Below are 24,653 nucleotides of genomic sequence, written 5' to 3'. Positions count from 1 at the left end.
TGTGGTGGAAGTCACTTTGTCTTTACTTCAAGGCCTTCACGTACAAGTTCATAATAGAGAATCTTTGCTCACACAAGAATGTGAAGCCAAATAAGCTCAGCAGATTAAATAGCATAAAACTCCAGTCATCTTTCCCATGAGATGCATAATAATATACATTGAAAGGCACCAATTCTCACTAGTCACAGATTCGTTGTTCATCTATGATGTGTTTGAATATACTCATTCGCTTAATTTAATAACAGAATATTTCACTCAGGGGTAGCCCGGTGGCGCAGTGGTACGCGCGGTTGCCTCACGGAGGTCACGGGTTCGAATCTGGCCTTTCTGAGAGGAGTTTGCACGTTCTCCCCGTGTCTGCATCTCCGGATTCTCCGGCTTCCTCCCACCACCAAAAACATGCAGTTTAGGCGGATTGGTGAGGCTTACTTGCCCGTGGGTGTGAGTCAGTGAACACATGCATTCATACCGTCTATTGTTTCATAAACGACACGGTCCGCCTACATTGCAATGATGAGGCATTTGTTGATCAACCACAGGATTCTATTTTCTGGTTGCTCAGGTTTGTGTGTAAACTGGGTTCACACAAGGTGAACAACTTTATAATCCACAAAATGACACAAAATGTTCAAATGAGAAAAGCATGTGATGATGATGATGATGAATATATTTATTAGATATAATGTTAGAGCAGTACCAGTACAGTCAAACAGTAGCATGTATTACAGTACAAGTACAGTCAATCATCCTGTCTAAGAGGAGCATTTCAAAAAAGCCCTTGCGGTCTTGTTTCCGTTGAAAGTCTTTTAGTACATAAATCATAAATGTAATGTTAAAATTAAAGGCTCACGTCAACAACACAACAACAACAGGGGACAATTAAAACTGTAAACAGGGAAAATGTACTACGAATGCATGCTGTGGTTACCTCGGCTGACAATCGGAACCGAGCCAATTCTTTCAAGAAAATATTGAAGTGAAGACGTACTTATCGGTTCAATAATTCACAAGGACCATATCTTAGTGAACCACAACAGTTCTTGGTGAGGGCTTTTGTTTGTGTGTGTGTGTATTGTGCTAGTCTATACAAGTACTAATACTTTAATGTGACAAAGAGTACTACAATTACGTGCTGCAATTTACATAGTGACACCAGAACTTAATGGAGTTTATTCAGGCCCAACAGCAATTACAGTGCATGAATGATTTCACAGCCTTAAACTTTCCACAAATATAACATTGTGAGCACAATCTCTAGAAAAACTGATTTGTCCATTCAGCTGGACTGCTGTCGACAGAGATATAAATTACTTGCTTTGGTTAATCTCATGATTAATCCATGTTTTTAATTCACTCAGTGTGTGCATTGAATAACAAGCACGTAGATAATTTGGGTCGATGCCACCATCCATGACCAGGTTTAATGGAGCACTGCCTCGGTCAAACCTGCTGAACTTGCTCCTTCCTTTCCGCCTCCACCAAAAGCATACCAGGTCAAAACTGGTTGAGTTTACACCCTCGTCATCCTCATCATCATTTGTTGTGCAACAGTTATTCAGGTCACTGAATAATGAATTGTTCAGCTCTCATCTGTGCTTCTCATTCACCGTATCTTGGAAAACATCTGCACAGCTCATGTCACGTCAAATAACTTTATTTGATTTCACATCATATGATTTAGATTACAACAAAAATCACTACATACAATACACCAGAAATGCTTTTTGCAGTTCTGCATCAATCCCAGAGTTATGAAAACATATTCCCAACCAAACTGGTCAAAACGTGCACTGCACCCCAGAGATGAGTAAACGATGTCGAGAAGTTCCCTTCCCTCCTTCAGACAGTTTTTCCAATAAGATAATTCACCTTGAATATGTAAAGATGAAAATGATTTTCTTTTCTGTCACATTCAGCTGAGTATCTTACAAAATAAACACGACTGTCATCAAGTAGAAAAACAAGCCTGTTCAATAATTAAGGTGCTGCAGTTCCATGATAATGAAAAAATAAGAGTAAGGGACTGGTGTTTTTCTCACAATAACTTTAACCAAAATGACCTCAAAGAACAATGATTAAACAAAAAAACAATTACAGTAATTTTATCCTCCAAAATATAATGAGGAGTCTGTTGCCAGAATAGTCCAAACTCAACAATCACATTGATCATTTTGGCATATATTCCTCTGGAACTCCTGGTTGCTCTTTTTCCTTCAATGCAGCGTCTACTCTTCTTATCAGCTCATTGATGTTGGCTTGCATTTGAGGAGTGTAGGGGTTGTAGGCAAGATTTCCCTGGTTTGATCGTTTAAATGTTCCTTCTTTCTGGCCCTCGACACACAGCAGGCGTTCCTCAGAATCCTTCAAACCCAGGAACTGGACTATTTCCCTCAGTTGGCAGCGCAGGTTCTTCTTTAGATCCTCATAGTGGACCACCTTGACGTTTTTCCCATAATTCAGCCAGCTTAATATTTGGGAATTCCATTTAGGAGCAGTATTCTTCACAAACACAGGCCATCCTGAAGGACAAAAGGACATAATTTAAGCAAGGGGAATAATGTATCCAAGAATTTGTGAAATGTAACGCAGGATATAGAACAACCATCCAGTTATACTCAGCATTACATTTTTGAATTCTCAATGGCGTTATTGATTGGCTCCACAATTACAGTGTAATCTCTGAGAAACGGCCACACCATGAATAACACAAACACAGCAGGAACAGTTTACCCTCAACCCTGTTGTTCATTGTTAAAACAATTTTCTTTTTCATTGTTAATGTCAAGTAATTAATGATATGAAACCAAAACCAATCTAATATATTTATGATGTTTAACTATAGGATAAAATAAATAAAAGGATTTAATGATATGTTTGAAATGGAGACAAAAACAAATCCAAACTGGAACAGGAAAGAAACTCTGTACATTGAATAACTTATACAACTTTGGCATGAAGATTTTAGTGTTACATTAAGAGGAAATTATATTGCAAATTTAATGAATGTCATCATCTTTCTTTTGTTGTGCTTGAAGATGAAATGCTATAAAAAGGGTAAACTATTATTTGAAGAACCTTTTCTGATAAATTTGACTTTAATTCTGAAATATCACTTTTAGAACTTTGAGGAAAACAGAGGAGTTTAATCTCTATACTTGTTCTCCACTTATGCTGCTGTTAACTGTGCACTTTCACGTCCGCATAACTAACTGTTCTTCAGACGTTCATGAACTTCATCATTTAACCAATTTAGCAGCTTCTCCAGTCTCAGCAGTATCATCAACCACCACCACCACCACAAATGTCTGGACTCCTTTGGGATTCATTGTTTTGCAAATTTGGGCAGATGCCCTTCAATTACATTTTATGACCACCAAATGCATTCTGACAGTTTTAATTATCACTAATTTATCCATCCTTTGACTATAACCACATATTCCTGTGGGTCACCAGTTCATCAAGCTTTTGGACACGGGGAAGATGTTGGAGCCCACAGACACGCCACAGACCAAAGGGGAAGATGCAAAGTCCACAGAGAAAGGTTCAGAGTTAGGATTCATTATTGTGGCTGTGAGGCCACAGTGCTATCCGCCACATATGAAAAATATGCGGCAATAAATTATTATATTTACTTCACCAGCATGACTGAAATAAATTACCACACAACCAACAAGGTATTAACAGTTGTTTCATATTGCACAACAAGACTGGTATCAAGCATCTCACTATACTCTCCCACAATAAGCAAAGAGACGTGAGAGACGTTTCAGCACACACAAAAACATTTTAGGCAATTAGCGCCGGAATATTACCACAAACACTTCTCACTTTGACACTTCTCCCTCATCGTCTTGTCACACCAAGACAAACATCTTCCAGATCCAAACTAATACGGCGTGTCTGTTTTCAGATTGATCTGCCAATGGACCCACGCACACACAGCGCGATGATGGAAATAATCTCAGGATGCAATTAAAATGCATTGAATCATCCATCCATCCACCTTCAAACCACTAATGCAGGGTCGGGTCGCGGGTGCAGCAGCCCAAGAGGAGCGGAGATACTTCGCGCTCTGTGGGAGCGTCTCACACTGTCACCCTACGGAGGAAGGTCATTTCAGCCCTTTTTTACGCGCGGCCTTGTTCTTTCGGTCACTACCCAAAGCTGGTGACCACAGGTGAGGGTAGGAATGGAGAGTGACCGGTAAATGGAGAGCTTCGCGTTTCGGTTCAGCTTCCTCGTCACCGTTACGGATGTCTATCTCTGTCTATCTCCCGCTCCATAAAGCAGTCTCGTTCAAAGTGTTTACCACACACTAAAACATCCGTCCGGAACATTACCACCAAAAATAAACTTTATGCAGAGTGTAGACGGGCAGAATGCAGACACGGGGATGCACACACGCATGTGCACGCACATCTTGTGCACATTTGCCCCTCCTGACGTCAGAAGGGCGCGATTTCTTCCAGACGTGTTTCAGGAGGTGATTACAGACCTATGCAAACTCCGAAGGATTGACTTGATGGTTGATTTAGCTGTTTTGGGGTTGTGGACCGGTAATCATGTATTACCGGTATTCATGGTCCTTTCACTTGAATTTGAAATCCATATAGACATGGCTCGCATGTCCTAACGAACATATTAAGGCCAACAGTTACTCAGGGTAACCCAGGGGTGGGCAAACCTTTTGACTCGCGGGCCACAATAGGTTCTAAAATTTGACAGAGGGGCCGGACCAAGAACAGATGGATGGAGTATTTGTGTGAGCTGATATAAATGACACATGAAAGCTATAGCATTAAAGGATTTGGCCTTTTACAGGTAGCATTACAGGGAAAAGGTCAAATGAATGAGGTTTAATTATAATACAATTATATTTAATGATATAATTTGGACAAGTTCGGCGGGCCGGATTAAAAAGACCAACGGGCCGCATATGGCCCCCGGGCCTGGGTTTGCCCATGTCTGGGGTAACCCTTACAAAATAAATGTTATTCTTCACAAATGAGGGCATACTCATTCATACATGCTGACACCGAAGAAAATAGTCTTTATGTGAAACTACTTACAGCAAGGTCTGTGGATTTTGAGTGATCTGGTTGATTTCTACAAAACCACATTGATGTTTGTATGATTTATGACTATTCTCAGAATTCTCTACACCTGAGAATGCAATCTTACTTACAATCTTACACACACCAAAAGTTGTTGAGTCTGAAAAAGAAAAAAATATTTACAAAAATATTCTGACAGCAGCTTACCATTCCCTCTCCAGTCATCCTGGGAAGCAAATCCATTATGGCCACCATGTCGTCTGTTAAATTCTGCCATGAGGGATTTGTAGGGGTTTCGGATCAATAGGATGCTGGAACTATATTGATAAATATGTTTCCTCTTATAGTTGTGTGTCTTAATGCAGATCGTCCTCCCACGCATCCAGTTGTCTCCCTCTCCGTTAAATCCTATGAAAGAATGACATCATGCAACTAATCACACACAAATACATTTATTAATCAAAGCAGATAAATGTTGTTGCGTACCCTGATCGTAAATGGCTTTGTCCATGTATATGCTGCCGGTGTAGAAGCCAGAGGCCTGCTCTATGAGAAGCCGTGACCAGGTGTTGCCGGATACAGGAAAACTGGCCAGGGCCACCAGCTGCTTGGCTCCAGTAGGGAGGAAGCGTCGGTCCATGCAGCGGTTATCTGACCAATAATACAGTCATCATTATTGATTTATTGTTGACATCCACGATAATAAACACCAGCATGTTGGTGACATCTCTGCTGCCAGTAGAAAGATAAAAAGCTGAGTGAAAGGTCAGTGAAACAGACACATTATGGAGATGTTATTTTTCAAATGTGTCAGTTTCAAATGTGTTCACATGTTTAGTCATTGAAAGTTAAAGTTTACCTTATTTTTTGTTTATTTTAATTATCAGCTTAAAAACGTTTTGTCTCCATGGTTCTGTTTTTTCTGATCCAAACCACAGCTGTCAACATTTATTTCCTAGATTTATTTACTAGACTCCTAGTAAATGAGTAAAGCAAGAAAGAAGTAATCTTTATGGAAAATGAATTTTTTTTAAAAATATTTAAAACAAAACCCAAATAAGGCAAAAACACTGTGTGGCTCTCGTCCAATGAGAAGCATGGAAATACTAACAATATAGGAGACTCAGGTGCCAGCAAGCTTTACCTTGAACCTGTGTCTGGTACACCACAAAGTACTCATCATTCCCACAGCTCTCAAACCCTCCCCCAGGGCAGTGGGGGAGACACATGTCTTCGTTCTCCAGCTCGTGAAGGGAGAAGAGACGAGTTGGAAAACCACAGTGACAAAGATCTCCAGCCAGAACAGCCAATGATTTCTCCTGGAATAGAAACGCCATTACTCAGGGAATGCACTCACATGAGCTAATATCCAATGCATTAATACACATCTCCTCACCTTCTCTGTGCACATGTCCACACACTTGTCCACAGCCATGTTTTGGATGACTGCACTGAGAGGAAGTGCCGGAGTGATGTTGTCTGGCCTGTGGAAACATCCTTTGAAAATGGGACTGCCATCTGAAAGGTAGAGGAACAAACTATCACAGGACTCCAGATCTATGGTCGCTGAAATTAGCTGAGACCCAAATGATGAGACAGAAACGTGACAGTCAGCAGCCGCAGGTGAGTTTTCTGACACAGCTGACAGAGCACAACAATACTTCATGATGTCTGGGTGTGTATGTTTGTGTGCCGAATAAAACTTTAGACACATTATTAGCTTTTATAACACACACACTGTATATTGTATTTTTCGGACTATAAAGCACACTTAAAATCCTTTAATTTTCTCAAAAATCGCCCGTGCGCCTTATAATTCTTGGTTTTCCTTACTGACCTCAAACCGATTTTATGTTGTACACAGCACTTTTAGGCAGTGTTAGTATGACTTTGGTAAGCTGCGAAGCCGCTCCGCTTGATGGATTGTCGGAGCATTACGACTACCGTAGTCAGGAGGCTGGAATCATCACTTAACAGCTTCCGGTAATTAACAGCAATGAGACTAATTTGGTTAATGATGAGAGTGATTCGGGCATGCTTGATGCCGAAATCGCCCAACTATTCAACTCAGACACGGAAGATGAATAATTTGATGAATTTATGATAGAACAATGAACTGAAAAAGTGAGTGTATTGTTATGAATTTTATGTGTTATCACATAAGGTGTCTTAAATGACTCCCAATAACACATCCAGGTCTGGTTGTTTATTGCACCTCAACTCTCCGCATACAAGTCACTGGCAATGTTACGTCTACCTCTATGTCTATGATGATGATGATGAATATATTTATTAGATAGAATGTTAGCGTACAAGTACAGTCAAACAGTAGCATGTATTACAGTACAAACATCCCGTCTAAGAGGAGCAATTCACCAAAGGTTTGTGCTCCCTTTAGTATTGTGGCTGTGCGTGTCACTAAATCTTTGAAGGTGTTTCGTCAGGTATGCAGGGATTGAGGGGATTGAGGGCAGAGCTGCATTGACTATTTTAAATGTCAATCCCATTTTGAGTTGTTTAACCCTGTCTTCCACCCTGAGCCACTTTAGGCTCGCAAAATGTCTAGGAAGAAGGTGGGTCGTGGGCTCCAGTTGTGGCATTGTCTCGCGAGTCCCGAAGGTCCACCATGCCCTCTTGTGGTGATGCATGAACAATGTTGAGAGTTACTGTGAATGAATTCAATAAAGTTTTTACATATTTTTTTAATGCCTGTGATGATTTCCACGAGTGCATTTGAACCACCATGCTTAATATGCTGGTCGCAGCGTGCGCATGCGCCCGGGCAATGCGGGTCTTGCCTAAGGTACACATGCGCCTGAGCCGGGGGTCGAACCGCCAACCACTCGTAGGACGACCCTCTCAACCACTGCGCCACTGTCGCTTCTCTTCCACAATAATGAAAAAATTATTATTTTTGAAGATGACCACAATTTGTAATTAATCTTAGAGTAATCTACTACTTGTTGTTGTTTTCCTTAGCTACAGTGGTCTTGTTGCTGAAGTCAATTGTCCCTTTGGGAATCTCTTCTCCAGAGACAAAACCAGAGTACAGGAAGATGAGGGTTCCAGTAATCCAGTGCTTCTCAATTATTTTCTGTCGCGCCCCCCCTAGGAAGAAAAAAACATTTCGCGCCCCCCCCCCCCCCCCCCCGAAAAAAAAAAGCACTCTTGAATCCTAATTAACATACAAAGAAATATAGATTAACTCACAACAAATAATAACTTTATTACCATTTTTTTTAGTCTGCAACCGAAAATAAGGAAGTTAGGTCTTTCTTCTTCTCCCAGCATAGATTGTTTACAACCGCTCTTCTTCTGCTAATACTCCCTACGCGCACTCTGACGATCAGGGCGCCACTGCCAACTACTGGAGTGGATGTGCAATTACACTTTACTCTCGTAAGGCAAAAAAAACATTTTCTCCGCGGTCACAGGCGCCCCCCCTGACATCACATCATTTGAGAACCACTGCAGTAATCAAGCAGAGAATGATGAAGGTGAGGATCTGGACATGTTTCCCACAAACATAGTACTGTATCTTTCTGTAGTTCCATGGCCATGCTGGTTCTCCTTGGAAAATTTGAAATAATGTGAGCAAGCCGTGACACATCACACTGCAAGGAGACAAATATGGTGAATTTCCTGCTCAGCTTCAACAGATATGAAAACAAACTGTCCATTCAATAACATGACTACTATTACTACTACTACTGTACTTTCGGCTTGTTCCGTGAGGGGTCACCACAGCAAATCAACTTTCGCCACTTCACCCTGTCCTTTGCATTGTCCTCCCCAACACCAGCCACTCTCATGTCCTCCCTCACTACATCCATGTGTCTCCTCCTGGGTCGACCTCTAGCCCTGTTCCCTGGCAGTTCCATCCTCAGCATCCTTCTACTGATATAGTCCCCGTCTCTCCTCTGGACATGTCCAAACCAGCAAAGTCTGTCCTCTCTGACCTCGTCTCCAAAATGTCTAATCTTCACTGTCCCTCTTATTGTCTCATTATTTCTATTCCTCTCCAATCTGGTCACTCCCAAGGAGAACCTCAGCATCTTCATCTCCGACACTTCTATCTCCACACGTCTTTGGTCAAAATAGATGCTGCAGGACAGCGTCCGTCATTTCTGTCTCTAACAGCTCCGTCAGAAACGCTTTAAACCCGGAAGTAAAAGTATGTTCATAGCGAGCACACATGCATGCACGCTACCATGGTAAAGAGACGCAAGGGACGTTTCAGCACACACAAAAACATTTTTGCATGCCCCAGAGACACGGATGGTGAAGTTTGCAGATGACACTACACTGATGGGTCTCATCACCAACAACAACGAGACCCACTACAGGAAAGAGGTTAACCTTCTGACCACTTGGTGTAGAGACAACAACCTCCTGCTATCTGTTAAGAAAAACAAAGGATGTTGTGGTTGACTACAGAAAAAGCCACACTGAACACCCACCACTGGCAATCGATGGTACTGCTGTGGAGTGAGAGAGCAGCACCAAATTTCAGTGAGGACCTTTCCTGGACCACCAACTCTGCATCACTGGCGAGAAATCACAGCAGTGCTTCTACTTCCTCCGCAAGCTGAAGCGGGTGACTGTTTGTTGTGCGCCTCGAGCTGGGACCTGAGTGCTGTTTTTTGTTCTTGCATGAGAGTGTCTGAATGACAATAAACATTTCTTGATTTCTGTGTACCTTATCTGTCTCACCGTGGGAGAGTGGGAAACGTCCTCTCGAGTCCTTGTATGCTTTTACATACATACAAACAAGCTTTGTTTGTGTTCAATAAAATAAGATTGGAACGTTAAAAGTGTATGTTGTCAGTTATTAAAAAAAGGTCAGTTTTTTAAAAATTGGTGATCGGCCAGAAAATTGCAATCGGTGCACCCCTACTTTATATTATATCTGATTGTTTTTAGCAGTTTTGAGGTTACATACATTGTATTTACTTTTCTGTGATTTAAGGATACTGTATTCATGAACATTTTTATAAAAACTGGAAGAATTTTTTACTGTCAATACCGAGAAACACAGATCGATCAGATAACCGAAATATATTGAAATCCCACTTGTCACAATCTCGCACAAGGGATTTCACACAGTTTGTTCAAGTAAAAACTACAAACTCTGTGTTGTGATTACAAAGAAAATGTAAGGCTGAAGTTCTTTGTTCTTACCTTGGTGAAGGATAAAAATGTCTCCAACTCCACTGTTATTCCTCTTATTGTCATGAAATGATATTGAAATCATTTATCAGCCAAACAATCAGTGCTGCTCTTATGGCATGTATTTGCAACTGCTGCTATTTCTGAAAGTTTCAGAGTTCACTCATGCTCTAGTCAGTGCAGTAGAACTGGACTAACAAGTTCTCAATGCCATAAAGAAATGACCTCATTACCACAAGACAGCTAGTGAATAATTAGTGTGGTCAATCTTCTGACACACTTCTAAATACTAGCTGTCAGTTAGCAATTTAACACCAGGTACGCCACAGACATACCATTTCAGAATAATGACTCTTGAAACATTCAACATTCAGAGGCACGATTCGGATGAGACACGATCACCTTCCCCCTGAATCCTCTTCACAATGGCTGTAGAGACTGGGGTTCTTGAGAGATGTTGCCTTTTTATTTGAGGTCTCACCAATGTTTTCCACAATTCCTCTTCTGTAGCTTTCCTAGGCGATTCCACCCTGGGTTCAGTGACATCCAAATAACGAAAGCGTTTATATGCGGAGATATCCAGCATGTCAAAAAAGATATGGCCACAGAGTCGCCCGTCCCTGTGCAGTTAACTCATGAGCACCATATCTTCTTTCTGCAGCTTGTGAAAGGGAGAAGAGACGAGTTGGAAAAACGATCTCCAGCCAGAACAGCCAATGATTTCTCCTGTAATAGACCCGCCATTACTCGGGGAATGCATTAATACACATCTCCTCACCTTCTCTGTGCACATGTCCACACGCTTGTCCACAGCCATGTTTTGGATGACTGCACTGAGAGGAAGTGCCAGAGTGATGTTGTCTGGCCTGTGGAAACATCCTTGGAAAATGGAGCTGCCGTTCCCTCTGGTGGGCTTGATTTACCACAAGTAAAGTCACTGCTCGACACGCTCCTATAAGTTGGAGCATGTTGCTGAGTCGCCACAAGGAGAGGAATTGTAGGTGACGGGACTGTAAGCAATCTCCAGTCAGACTACAGTCCCCAAATAACAAGAAATGTATTGGTTTCAAACCATGAATTAAGATGCTGAATTATGTCGAGCCATCTATCATGTCAGCACACCATCATTTAGGGATGGGCCAGTTTGAAGTTTATAATAACTGTGTGTGGCATATTCAGACTGCTGGTGTTAGAGCTCAAAGAGATTAAGTAGGATTTTACTAACCTCACATTTGAGACACCCAAATACTCTTTCATTAAAACTACAACTCTCCATCAGACCTTCACCCATATTCCAAATACACACCGACTGACTGGATCGCTGACTCGATGTATTCTCTTAAATGTCTTTTCATGGATTCCCTTTTAAAGATATCTGTAGACATGTTGTTCACTTTATTGTCATTACACACAGTGATGCAATTAAATTAGACATGCAGGCTCTGCACAGTGCAAAAACCAAGTCATGTCAAAATCAAGTATGAATTTAAAAAAATCAAGTGTGAGGTTCATATTGACAAATTATGCAGTTATTGTACGTATAGTGACAAATTATACATTTAAACGAAATGGCAAAAACACAGAGTAATTTAGAACATCACTTGCGGTGTGCCAGATATGCAATACCAAGAATGCCCACCAGGGGCTCTAAATTACACATCTTAAACGAGGTGCTTTCTGATAGCGAAAGTCACAATAAGCACTAGACATAATCTCTAACTCTGTTACACCGGAAAGATTTAAAGTAAATCTCCAGAAAAATATGAAATATGTTTGACTGATGCCTTCTTGTCAACTGAGTCGGTATGTTTAGTGTTTAGACTAGTCTTCATGTGTTTGTGTCATTATTCCTAAAGTGTGGGGTGGGATATGTGAGGGTGGTCCGTTGACAGTGTCACTATTGCAGTGACATTCTCTATTGATCATTAATGACAGTTAGGCTAGCACGCTGTAAATATAAAGAAATTCACTGAAAAGATGAGCAACCAATTTTGTGATATCAATAAAGAATCCAGCTACTAACTATAGACATTTAACCTCCATTAATAGACTGAAATTCTAAAATGCAGTAAAACAAACAAAAAAAGATTATATTGAAAGCAAAGCTAACACTATTGGCTATGGCCATACAGACAGCTCCTCATACAGGTGAGTGGAAGCGAAACTAAATTCCGCGTCAATTGGCTGCATTAATAAGACTAATAATAACACTTGTTTTATTGGCACAATTGTGCTTTGCAAATCAACGCCATCTTGCTCCTTTGTATCTCGGATTGGAACAACAACCCTGCGAGAGTGAATGAAGAAATGGGGATGAAATCAGAGCGCTGAGAGTTGTGTCCACTGCGGTGTCTGTTTACCTCCAGCAGGCAGTGCTGTTGGTCCATGCGGGAGCGCAGAGCGCAGGGCGCAGGGCGCAGAGCGCAGAGCGCAGGGCGCAGAGCGCACAGTGCGGCGCTGCCTCTCTCTCTCTCTCTCTTTCTTTCTCTCTCTCTCTCTCTCTCTCTCTCTCTGCATCAGTTCGCTATTTGAGCCGAACAGCTGACTGGCGGTAGATGCAGCCCAGCGGGCCGCCCACGTTACTCCTTCCGCCCGCAATCGGAAGACAAAAGTGCGCAGCGGTGCTCGAGATTATTGGGCAAACACCTTCACGAGCGAAGGAGACCGCCGGTCAGTCATCTGCGGAGCAGGAAACGCCGTACTCGGAAGCCGCTGCTGCTCATAGATGGCTGGACGGTCGCGAAGATGAAAGCTCATGGTGGACCCTCCTCTGCTGAGTTTCACCAAACCATCTGCAGGAGCGTTCTCGTGGCTTGAAGGTACAGTGAAGCCACTAAACATAGTACGTTCTGTTTCATAGAGGAGTCCTGTACAGCAGTGCTACAAAATGGGAACACAGTTTTTGGGTATTGATCTAAAACTGCTCCTTATTTTCAGTATTCCAGACATCAGTTCTCCAAAATAAACTTCAGCATTTGTTGTTCTGCACGAAGGAGCTCTGTCTTAAAGAAGGACTTGACTGCAGTACTCAGTCTGAGCCTTAGGTGGTAAAAAAAAAAAAAAAATGCTTGGACGAAGTCGAGGCAGTGCTTTAATCTACCCAACCATACCCAGTGAAAACTATTCTATTTATATGACTCCCAGTGTGTTCTATCCAGTTTGATTGTTTAATATCTAATCTAGCTGTGTGACAGATGCTCATGCGTGCCAGCTCTTAGCTCAGGACCTTATCATGTTGAGTAGGCAGTAAAAATGCATTGGGCTCTAACCAGGTGCGAGGTCGGAGGCCCACATTCTGATTTACATCGAAGCATGTCTGTTAAATTTGATTCAGCACTGAGAGCTTTCCTTTACGTTTTAAATAAGTATTACTTTCTTTATGAGAACACTGTGAAAATGATTCTCTTGGGCATGGACACACAAAAAAAAGTGGTTGGAAAGCTTTAGTGTGCGTTCCAGGCCAGTTGTTGGCAGGTAAACCTCAAGACCACAGATTAACACTTTGTCTTTTTTACTCCAGCTAAACTAAAAAGCACTCGCAAGATGTGCCAGTTTCACTGTGAGAATAATAATGGTTTTTAAAAGGTGGCTTTTCAAAGCTTTCTGTTTTCAGGTCACTAAAAGGCCATCCTTTTTATAACTATAAGGCCAAACTGCAACAAAGGTGTACCAGCATAGAACCTAAAAGGTATTTCCTACATCTTTTTTTATATATACCGGTGTGTATATATAAAGAAAACAAAGATTCATAATTTTAAACTCTTTAATTTACATAATTATTTGGCTATTTTCATATTTATGCAAATTGTCCACCACTTCTGCCTCATGGTTTCTGATGACCTTGGTGTACTGTAGATCAGTGTATTGAACCAGCTACTCAATCTGATGTGTTGAAATGGAACATGACCGACATGATGGATGTAAAGATTGATCACATTGCTGTTAAAATCAATTCATGAACGGCCCTAATTGCTTACGCTGCTGCTGCTGCTGCTGCTATTTCGGCTGTTGACCGGACAGTAAATAAAAAGCGTAGAGCATTGGGACCTTGTGTTGTGGCAGCTGGAGAGCAATGAGCAGAGCCGGTCGGTACCATGAGATGTCATGTTAATCTCCAAAAAGTATTCTATGCCGTTTTCTCCTCATTATAAGCCTCTACTTGCAGGAGTTTTCATTTGAATATTGGTCGCAGCTGCAAAGGGTGGGAATCTGAATTGAAATCACATAGGTGTTGTTTTTTTGCTATAGCACAGCCTGTTCTGTCCCATGTGCTCATTTCTCCCTGAGGGGGGGCAGACGTCAGAGAACTATGGCAACAACTGTCAGACATATTTGTGTACTTGAGAATGTGAGGCTGCTGTTCCTGCAGCTGTTGTTAATTGTGGGAAGAATCAGATAAATCAAAGTGTCGGCAATTCGCCAACGTGGAAATTAAATTCAGCGCCATCCTTTTTTTTTGGGCTTTAACTGATAAGATTGAACTGCGAAAGAAAGAGACGTCTTTCTTCTCCAAGTGATGTTAAATTTCAGAGGGGATTTCTTTCACAGAGAACTTGAAAGTGGTTCAGGGTTGAAGTCTTTTGTATTGCGAGTGGGTTCCATTGAAATGATGTTATCTCGAACTATAATTACTTTTGGTTTCTGTGAAGCATATTACTCACGAGTTGTCAGGCCTTTAAGAAACCCCAAAAAACAATAATAATTCAAGTTACATTTTAATGTTTCATGTTTGACTGGGGAATTTGTCTCAGTTGTCTGTATAGAAAACCTTGTGCTTTTTGACTTTGGATAAATTCCACTAGCCTGATACGTTCCATATGTTCCCCAGATTGGGAGCCTCTGTCGCAAATCAGTCCATGCAAGTAATACAGAACTGCCTTACTCAAACAACTATATGTTTATTGCCAAGTCTATGCATAAAACCTCTATTTTCCCCCAAGACTGGGTTTTCACAGTGCGATCCACCCACCAGGGGGTCAGTCAGGGTCTCAGATGTGGCATCAGCTCTGGCTCCCCTCAGTCTGACCCAACAGCTCTGCTTTCCCACCCCACTGTCAAATTGATTCACAACTGAGTGACTGTCCAAAACTAACTCCTCAGGAGACGTAAAAGGCCTGAAATAGAGAGAGAGAGAGTGTGTGTGTGTGTGTGTGTGTGCATGAGTGAAAAGAGAGAGAGCAATTCAGATGAAAAAAAAGATCAATTAGATGTTCTAGAATCTCGATAATGGTGAATATAAAACCCTCCATTCAAGTGGCTGACATGAGCATTAAATACTGTAAGAGCTCCCCTGGAGTCGCAGAGCTTCAGTTGGATGCCCCGTTCACAGAAGAGCCTTTGATGGAGTTAAAGTGCTGGGCTCTGTTTTCTGGACCTGCTGCATCAACAGAGCTCTAACCTGGAAGCAAACAGGCCTTTAAATAGAGACATTTAGTTTACCAACCCAGGGTTATGACGGATCTTACGATAATACACTATTTATACTCCTACATTTGCATATGCATTTATATCCTGAAGAGTCAAAGGAGCCTGAATAATGCAGGACGAAAGACACATGATTTTTGTTCACACTGATTTTGCGTACAAGCTCTGTTCGGTCTTTTTTTTTTTTTTTTTTAAGATTAAATGCATATTAATTAGCAGCTTTGTGGTGTTTTCTCAGCTTTGAGAACAGACCCAAACAAGCTTTTCAATAATAGAGGACATTAGGAGGTTTTGATACGCCCTATCGCAGTGCCCCCCCCCCCCCCCCCAACTGGGTCTGTCAGCCTGTGCAGTCAGTGTCAGCAGTGACATCAGATCTCCTTTCACACTGCTGGTCCCTAACTGGGCTCACACTGTCTAGAGAAATTCGTCAGATTGCTGAGAGATGAAATACACGTACGCTCTTATGTTCCAACTACTGCTGTGATTTTCATGGAATAACAGGATATTGAAGCTTTAAAAGGGATGAACTGCTTTGGCTCATTTCCTGTTGGGGGTGTTTCATTGGAGGATAAGTAGGAGTACATTCTCATGATGGATGAAGGCTCAGTAATGACATCTATTACGGTGATGATATCCAAGCGCTGTCTTTTTAGAAGCTACAAAAGTAAGCACTCATGATGTTTATACTCAGCCCCACATGTTCCAAAAATTAGCCTGTCCACTCAATAGCTACTTTCCTGTGGTAAGCAGAGCTGACATGACCCCCCCCCCCCCCCCATCATGCTGATATTCTCTATCTGTCAGTAGAGCTGCCCCGCACTGGCTGTGATGTTAGGAAATATCATTTAGAGGAAATGGAGCATGCCTGGTCAGTCACTGGCCTGCTACCACACCTTGTCAGTCTTCATCATGTTGGCTGTCTCCATGACCGTGCAGATGTCTGTCTCGGGTTGCTTCAGGGTGGGAGGATGGAGCTCAAGTTCCCACTCGCCGCTTCCTCAGTCAACCGTAGCACCTTAAACTCGATCCATCTTAACAGTCAAGGCCAAAACACAGCAGCCCTTCATTGTACCTTTTTTAATAGGTGGGTTGTTTTCACCAAATACAATAGAAAGAGAGGTCAATTTATTACAGATCTTCAACATTTTTCGTCTAAAGTCCTTCATCTTTAAAAAAGCTAAAATGTTCGCCTGATCACACGATTGTTATTATTGTAATCTTTGCAAGCAGATATTTAGATTTTGGTCTGCTGAGGCTTCAAGATATCTGACCTCAGATATTTCTGGTTTTGGGCCCCTGCAGGATTGAAAATGTCAGCAGAAACTCTTTAAATAAGTAATGTCTCGCAGAAAACCCACACTGACGGGTTTTCTTTGAAACTATACTAGAAAGAGAAGCTACATAAAGAGAAGCTAAGCCCAGGTAACATAAAAACCAGGATCTGGAGAGCTGAGTTCATGAGGCATAGGAAAAATTCTGTATCTGGACCGAACCGAACTGAAGTGGAAGTATTCTTTCACCAAAGTAATCGAGTGCCCTGCTGTCATCTTCCTCTGTTACTTCAGAGATCTCTGTTTCTGCATTTCACACACTGCGATGCGTTTTCTTCCGTTGCCCTGGAGATGTTGTCCATTTTGCATCAGAGCAGCAGTGAAATACTTACTGCATGCTTGTCATATTTTATTGATCTGTAGCTCTCTCCTTCCTGTCAGAATGCCCGAATCCCCCAGATGCTTTGCTCATTTCTATTTCTACTTGCACAGACACAGCAAAGAACATTTTTTATTACACATATTCTGCTCCCTTGTGATCTATCTATAATATTCATGGAACCTTTTTTCACTTTCCTGTTCCTTTTAATTTTATGGCGTAACTGATACGTTTTTAAGAATCATATGGAAAACGACACCGTTGACAGGTCGGTGGACTTTGTTCTGCTGCTTTTCATTAAAATAGATAATAACCTACATATACTTGTATGTTCTAAGCCTAACCTTTCATGGTTGATTGGGCCGGACATGTTGACAGGCATTTAGTGCTGCTTGACCTTTTACAGGCAGATGTGCGTGATGCTGATGAGGCCCATGGTTCAGTACACTTTTCACGGGGCGTCTTGTCCGAGCAGCACACGCACTGTACAAGTCGCGTTCCTCGTGTGAATGCACCCAGATCACCGTGGCCAGCTTGCTGCCATGCATGATTGTGCACACTGCACAGCTTTTCAGAATTAGCTAAATAGCTTGTGCACAAGGCATCGAGTGGCAGGCGAGCTGCACGGGGCCACGGAAGAAGTGTTTTTCCACTGTCATCAAGCAACAGTGTTGTGTTTCATTGGCTTGTTTCTGTTTCTCTTGGAAAATAAAGAGTTGACTCTTTTGCTAAATATTTACTGCAAGCTGTGACTCATGCTGCGACGCCAGCCGGCAGTTCAGGAATCTCGTAGTCTGCATTGAACCTAGCGTGTGTTGCTGTGAGCAGGATCCCCTTTTTATTCCAGACGACGTTTATCAAACATTAACTCTGCAGACAGTGAGGTTCCATAATACAGTAAGTCAGAGATGTTGTAATGTGAAGTTCGATGCTTTTGGTTCACGATATATTCCGGGCTTACCCAGAATTCTTTGCAGTGGTTTAAACATAAATGCAAAACGCCGTTTTCATTTCTCTCTCAGTTCAGGAGGTGACACATTAGTCTCAGAGCAGCTCGGCTGAACAACTCGGCTTCCTGTTTAAGGACGCTCGAGCAGAGTGGCTGCTTATTGGAGCAGGAGCTTGAGTGTGTGGATCCTGCAGTGGAAGGTCGGTCTGCCCTCTCATTTCATGTCACGGTTTTTCTGTTCTTACGCTGTCCAACAGACCAGAAGAAGCTCTGTGATGCAGAACCGACGCCTTCCTCCCTGTGAATAGCGTTCTCTAGCAACAGACGGTTGTCAGGTTGCTGGAGCCTCGTTCTGTATTCCTTTGAGAGATGTGCTGCTTTTATTTATACCTTCTTCCTACCTGTGGTTAGAGTTAGAATCTTCTTTATAGTACTCTTCATCAAGATGTTTTTCTGGTCTAGCAAAAGTAAATACTGGGTAACGTTAAAAAAAAAAGGTACCTCGCCAGGTCTCTATACTGCCAACACCATCAAGTAAATCTCACCTGAGCAGAAATCAATCCCATGCAGGCTGCACTGGTGAAAGCGGTGAAGCCTAACCTCTAGACCAGCAGAGGCCATTAATTAGCTCGCTTTAAAATGACCACACGTTCAATACAAAGGCTTTTCCCATTCTCCCTCATTACTCCTCCTCCACCTCCTCACCAACTAAACATCTGGATCCATCTTCGATCCTCGTTTGCCTGTTTAAGCAGAGCGGGCTGAGATTCTCAACTGAGACAATGAGATCTTGTGGGTTTAGTGACGGTGGGGGGAGAGGGGGGGGCACACACTCTATTCCTCATTGAAAAGCTGGGCTGCAGATTTTCTGAACAGCTCTGAATGAAAAGCTTTGTTCAGGTCGGATAGTGGAGGACATTATTTGATCTCCCATTGATAGCGTTCCTCCCTGCTGTGGAATAATTACGTCTTTTATGAAGCCATTGGATTCAAGCGATTGTTTCCTTGATGTCCATCTATCTGGCCAACTGGGAGTAGCCGCGACTGAGATATACATGAAACTCGCTTTACAGAAAGTGAGGCATTGTGACACATCATTAGTGCCACAAATGTCTTGCCCGTTGGCAACCGTGCTTCTCTCCCGACAAAAAAAAGACAATATTTTCCTTTCTATTTCTTTTTGTCTCTCATCCCTTAGATTTAAAACAACACCAAGCGTCTGCAAATGGGCTGCTTGCATAGAGGCGTCTAAAATATCCTGATGTATCTGATCTGACAATTGGTCTAATAATTGGTCTTTATGAAGGTACAGCTAATTAGTGGACCAGATAATATGAAGCCAAACTGCTTTCATTGACTGAACTCACGCAGCATCTGCACACTGATACAGGCGGTGGGGGTGCATGCACAAGTACTGCACAATATATCATTTCAGCATAGACATTTCAATATCTGTATGCGCAATGAGTCACTCCGCAGGATGTGCAATGTGACTCATTGCGCATACAGATATGGCAATATCAAGTGTGTATGAGGCACATTAACTCAAACACACCAGTACAGCTGCTTGATGTGATTTGATGTGGGTGTCTAATACAATATAATTTACATTGTCATAGGAGACAGTTTGATATTTGTCATAAGTGACTATGACCGGCAGCTTTTTCCTTTTGCAAACTACAAAATCAGATTTTCAAGTCACTCGAATCAGAAAAGACCGGCGGTCGACGTAAATAATGTTGATTAGAATAAATGATATGATGTCATTTCTGTGGTGTGATTATGTCTTTCACTGAAGAACTGATGAGGACAGCTGATAACGAGCAACACTCTGGACTGTGTTGGCAGGAAATTAAGACGGCGCACTCATGAGAGGTGCGAACGACAGAACCGTATGGTGACGGTTAATAAGTAGCTCAAGTGCCCAAAGGCGTCGGCTTCCCGACTGACCTTACGCTGTTCTATAGAAAAAGAAGGGGGAAATGTTTACAATTGGTTCGTGTCTATGAACAGAAATGGGAAGAATCAGCGCAGCTTGTTGTTGTCATGTTAGTGATGTGAAACTGCTGCGCGTGCACAAAGTGGAGAGACAAGTCGTCATTGCAGTGATTTTTTTTTCCTTTGGCCTCAGAGAGACTGCATCCGTTGCCTTCTTATCCTCAGACGTATAAAAAACGAGCAGTTATGAGCATCTTTTCACCTGAGAAAGAGAATTGATGTAATGGCTGAAAAAGATTGCGTATCCTATTTTGTTCAGTTTGTTTAGTGTTTTTCTGCTTGGCGGCTACAGTAGAGTGTTATTGCCTCAGTTTTGACTGCATTGCTTTTGCTTTGTACTGGTGGACATGTTCACGATCAACACACACACACACACACACACCCCATTTCAATGCTGCAGCTTAATGCTACTGTGCACCAAAGAAGAGGATTACATTATTTTTAGGCCCTTTAATTTACCTCTTCTCTTTCAGAGGAAAAGGTCACCACTGAGCTTAATGGGCCATTGAGTATTATCAGGATTACAAAGAGCTTTTTCCCTGCCATCCTGGGCTTAATTTTAAGCTTCATAGGATGTATTTAGAATGAACTTAGAATGTCCTGCAATTGGTCAGCTCTGCCTCTTCAATGTCAAATATGCCTGTATTTTTTAATTACAGAAAGCTTTATAGCTAAGAAAGCAATTAAATTGTGAATGCATAAAAAAGATAGGTGCTGAAATCTGCCTGTTTTTGTTTTACTGTGCAATCAAAGCACACGGATTTGCACCTTTTTTAACTAAAAATAGTCAATGCTCATTGTATGTTGTAGATTGAATCATAACCTTGGTGTCTTTACTTCAATTATTCATACGCTGGTCCTGATGTGTGAGTAGAGATCTAGTGCATACCTGAATCAAAGTATGGTGGCTTGGAAGTGGATATGATACAATTCCAGATTCCATAAAAACTTCTCGGGCGATGACGCTGCAAAGTGCGACTCCATTGAGCAACTTTGTTGTTTCTGTTTAACTGCCTTGCATAAATGATTCATGTTCCAATTATCATCTTCATTCTGAAGTAATGAATAAATGAAAAAAAAAAAAAAAATTATAAGTTGCATATAAAATGCAAAACTATGTCTGTATGCCTTGTTTTTAAAATCAACAGTGGAGCTATGCTTCCCTTTTTATCTCCAGACCAGAACTGGCAAGGCTTGTACTCAGACATGTGAAACAGATCTCCACTCTACAGCTGCCTCTTTGTTCGCCTTGCCTTGAAAACATCTCTGCTGATGATTGTCCTTTTGACTGGGAAGTAAGCAGTTACTGGTGCATTGGGCATTAAGCCAATCTCTAATGCGGCAACACGCTGAGATCAAAAGCTACTCTAATACAAATGGCTGAAACAAAATGGAAGGCCCAAAGTGCAGTGCTGTTGTGCCAAACTGCCCTGGCAGCATGACCCTGTTGGTTTTGGAAGTGCTCTTGTTCACACTCCAGTGTCCCGGAGCCGTTCTCTATTTGGAGATGCATTCTGGGCTAAGCGAGCTGCTTGAATCTGCAAAAGTTTGGCATTAAACTGTTCTGTGAGCTTTATCAGAGTCACACTGTTATATGTCACCTTACTTTTCCAATTTGAATCCCCATTGATAAGAATTTCGAACAGTTAACACATTGTGTCTGCATAATGACGCGTTTTAAACTTTCAGCCGGTTGTGAGTTTTCTCCTGGGCTTGTTGTGGGACGACTTTGCCGGTTGGATGGCAAGAGAACGGCTGTCTTGAACGATGCACCCAAATGCGTTATCGCCAGGAGAGCAATGCAATCTTTGGATGGATTTGATTTGGCAAATGTTGTTAATGTGCACTGGCAGGCCAAACGCACGGGGAGAGCGGTTAGACCGGCTTCAGGGTGAGGGAAGGGTCGGGGTCAACACTGTTAACCCTTCCAACCAAAAGGATGGCAGCGTTCACAGGATGGGACTCTGTCTGCACACAATACAGGCAGGGAGACCATATGACAATGAGAGAAGAGACGGTTTCCTGTCCCTCTAACGCTCATGCACCGGATAAGCTCTTCTTCCTGCTACTGTTAACATTTAGCATCTCAACCACAATAACCTTCTGTATCGTTGCCTGTATCGAGCACTTCTCTGACATTCTGCCACGCGGTGGTTTTCCTGTACTCATTTCTAGCTTTTCTAACGGACTCAACAAGAAAAACACGTTTTAAAGACGGCTGAGGATTGCATTTAAAAAGTCTCACCCACTTTTGAGTGAAAGCAATGCTTTTTGGCAATGGATACATATTACATATAATGTATTAGTACATATATTACTACATCTGCAGTAATATATCCAATATATTCCATTTTTAAATGATCAGTTTCAGTTGAAATCAGGTTTTTTTGTTGTTGAAATATTTATACCAGAAACGTATATCTATTTTCTTTTTAAATGTTGCGTGACTTGTCAGTTTCTTTCCTTCCAACCTTTAATAATAATATAGGAGATTTTTAATGTTTGTATTTAGCTAAATCAAGAGTATGTCTTCCAGCAAGATGACTCCATGTTTGCTGAGCCCACCAGTTGTTTTTGCTGACTACAGACATGTTTTTCTGAGGTGCAGCTCCGTCTAACTCCAGCCTCTCCTTGGACGATGCATCCCAGGATAGATATGAATAATATTTATGGGGTGACTGGAGGAGCCGTTTGCCTGCAGTGTGCGCTAAACTGTCTGTCAGCCTGCTCACCAAAGATTAACTCTGACATTTCCTCCTCTAAATCCACTCTGATTAAATATTTGCTGGCTCATTTAATGTGAATGTGAATACAACAGTCAGTCACTGAGCTCATGCCTGATTCACTTGAGTAATTGCCCTGAATTGGCAAACAGATTCCTGCATTCTGACTGTCAAGTAACACATTCTCATCCATTCATCATATTTTTAGCTTCATAGATGAAGTGAGTGATGTCTGCCAATCATGGCTGTCATTAGTAAAAACATTTTGTATGTGAAGCTGCAGTGTGACGGCCTGACTGTGAATTAGTCTCTAATCAAATACCCCCCTCCAATTCTCAAATTTCCCTCAGGATCAATAAAGAAAATAAATGTTTTTTTGTGAACTGTTGATGTAAATTATGATTTTAAATATCGTCACCATCAGAATACATGAAAACAAGCTGACAGCCTTCCCAACTTCCTCAGCTGTGCTTTGTGCTCGGCCTAATTAATCAACAAATATCGATCTCACATGAAAGTGACTCATTGAAATAAAGATCCAAGTATCACCTAGTCGGTATTACATCGTGAGCATGTTGTCATGGCGATATAAGCATTTTGCCGTCGTATAGTAGTGTCACAGAGTCACTGCGCCTCTTCCATTTAATTGCAACTGGACTCCATCCACACCATTGATACTGTCATTTGAACCTGCAAATTAGCCTTGCGTTCAGTTGCATATGTGTGGGCGGGCGTGAATTATTAACAGCAGTAATTACCCAATATGTGTGGACTGCTGCATACTGAGAGGCAGCAGGGACACCGTGCACTTTATCCTGTTCCATTGTCACACAGTGACCCTGTTTACTGTTTGAACTGAAGTGTCTGGTTTCCTTTAGCGTTAGCCGCCATCGCGTTATGGATGCACACGTTTTGTTCGTAAGATCTGGACACATTGCAGCCGCGCTGTAGAGGCCACAACATCTAAAATACTTCCACCCTCCAGTGAGTCTGAAGATTTATTTTTTTACTTGTAGCTAAGCTCAGCTACATCTGTCTACAGGATACAACTGAATATGAAGATCTAAATTATGTCAGCTGCATTTATGTGAATGGAGAAGAAAGACTGTTCATGCCAATAGAAGTATCACTGAAATGAATTGCCATCTCAAATGTGTGTGGGTTTTTTTTCATAAATATTTATGGCAGCCAATATAACCGAGATCTTTTTACATAATTAGTTTATTTTGAAGTTACCATGACAGTATCAGGAAAACATGCCAGATCTGTTGGTGTGCATTCAGTAAAGAGTAATTTGTCCAGTAATAGTAGAATTTTATGAATCAATATTTTTCTACTTACTTGGAACTTAACTTTAGTGAGGAAAAGACTTTTGATCTAAAAATAAACAAAATACTGAAATGCAGAAAAAGGTGTATATAATGAAGCCCGTCCTCGCTGGTATTTTTACTGCTGAGGATGCAGTTTTGAGAAGTCAGGCGGGATGAGGGTTGCATTTGTGTCCAATTGTGAACAGAAGCTCGTGAGCAGAATGTGATCCATTTCTCCTTGAGGGTCCGAACTCTTCCCAGTCAGGAAAAAGCAGAGAGGCGGAAAGGCAAAGGGAGATCTGTGCTACCATACAGGTTTCAGGTGACGCATGTTCTATCCTGGGGGAGCCACAAGGGCGAGTGTCCCCTTGAA

At 41.8% G+C, this 24,653-nt stretch overlaps 1 protein-coding gene across 1 annotated transcript; it reads right to left on the bottom strand.

The window, feature by feature from the left end:
• Positions 1-1,642: 1,642 nt before the first annotated feature.
• LOC137918052 (sialate:O-sulfotransferase 2-like) lies at positions 1,643-11,040 on the bottom strand. The gene is made up of 7 exons (XM_068760795.1): positions 11,002-11,040; positions 10,236-10,278; positions 6,451-6,572; positions 6,199-6,373; positions 5,541-5,705; positions 5,262-5,462; positions 1,643-2,519 (listed from the first exon to the last, which is right to left on the bottom strand). The coding sequence occupies exons 1-7, from the start codon at positions 11,038-11,040 to the stop codon at positions 2,167-2,169; spliced, it is 1,098 nt and encodes a 365-aa protein (XP_068616896.1). The 3' UTR covers positions 1,643-2,166.
• Positions 11,041-24,653: the final 13,613 nt, after the last annotated feature.

The sequence above is a fragment of the Brachionichthys hirsutus genome, chromosome 4 (genome assembly GCF_040956055.1).
Source record: "Brachionichthys hirsutus isolate HB-005 chromosome 4, CSIRO-AGI_Bhir_v1, whole genome shotgun sequence".
NCBI lineage: Eukaryota > Metazoa > Chordata > Actinopteri > Lophiiformes > Brachionichthyidae > Brachionichthys > Brachionichthys hirsutus.
The sequence above is the reverse complement of the archived record's forward strand: the minus strand, read 5'-3'. Positions and strand labels throughout refer to the sequence as shown.

Excerpts from the sequence above, each read along its gene's own strand:
- LOC137918052 (XM_068760795.1), bottom strand. The coding sequence starts at position 11,040 with ATGGCTGTGGACAAGCGTGTGGACATGTGCACAGAGAAG. Across the intron at positions 6,573-10,235 it reads CATTTTTATCCTTCACCAAG|ATGGCAGTCCCATTTTCAAA; the intron begins GTAAGAACAAAG and ends TCTACCTTTCAG. Across the intron at positions 5,463-5,540 it reads CAAAGCCATTTACGATCAGG|GATTTAACGGAGAGGGAGAC; the intron begins GTACGCAACAAC and ends ATTCTTTCATAG.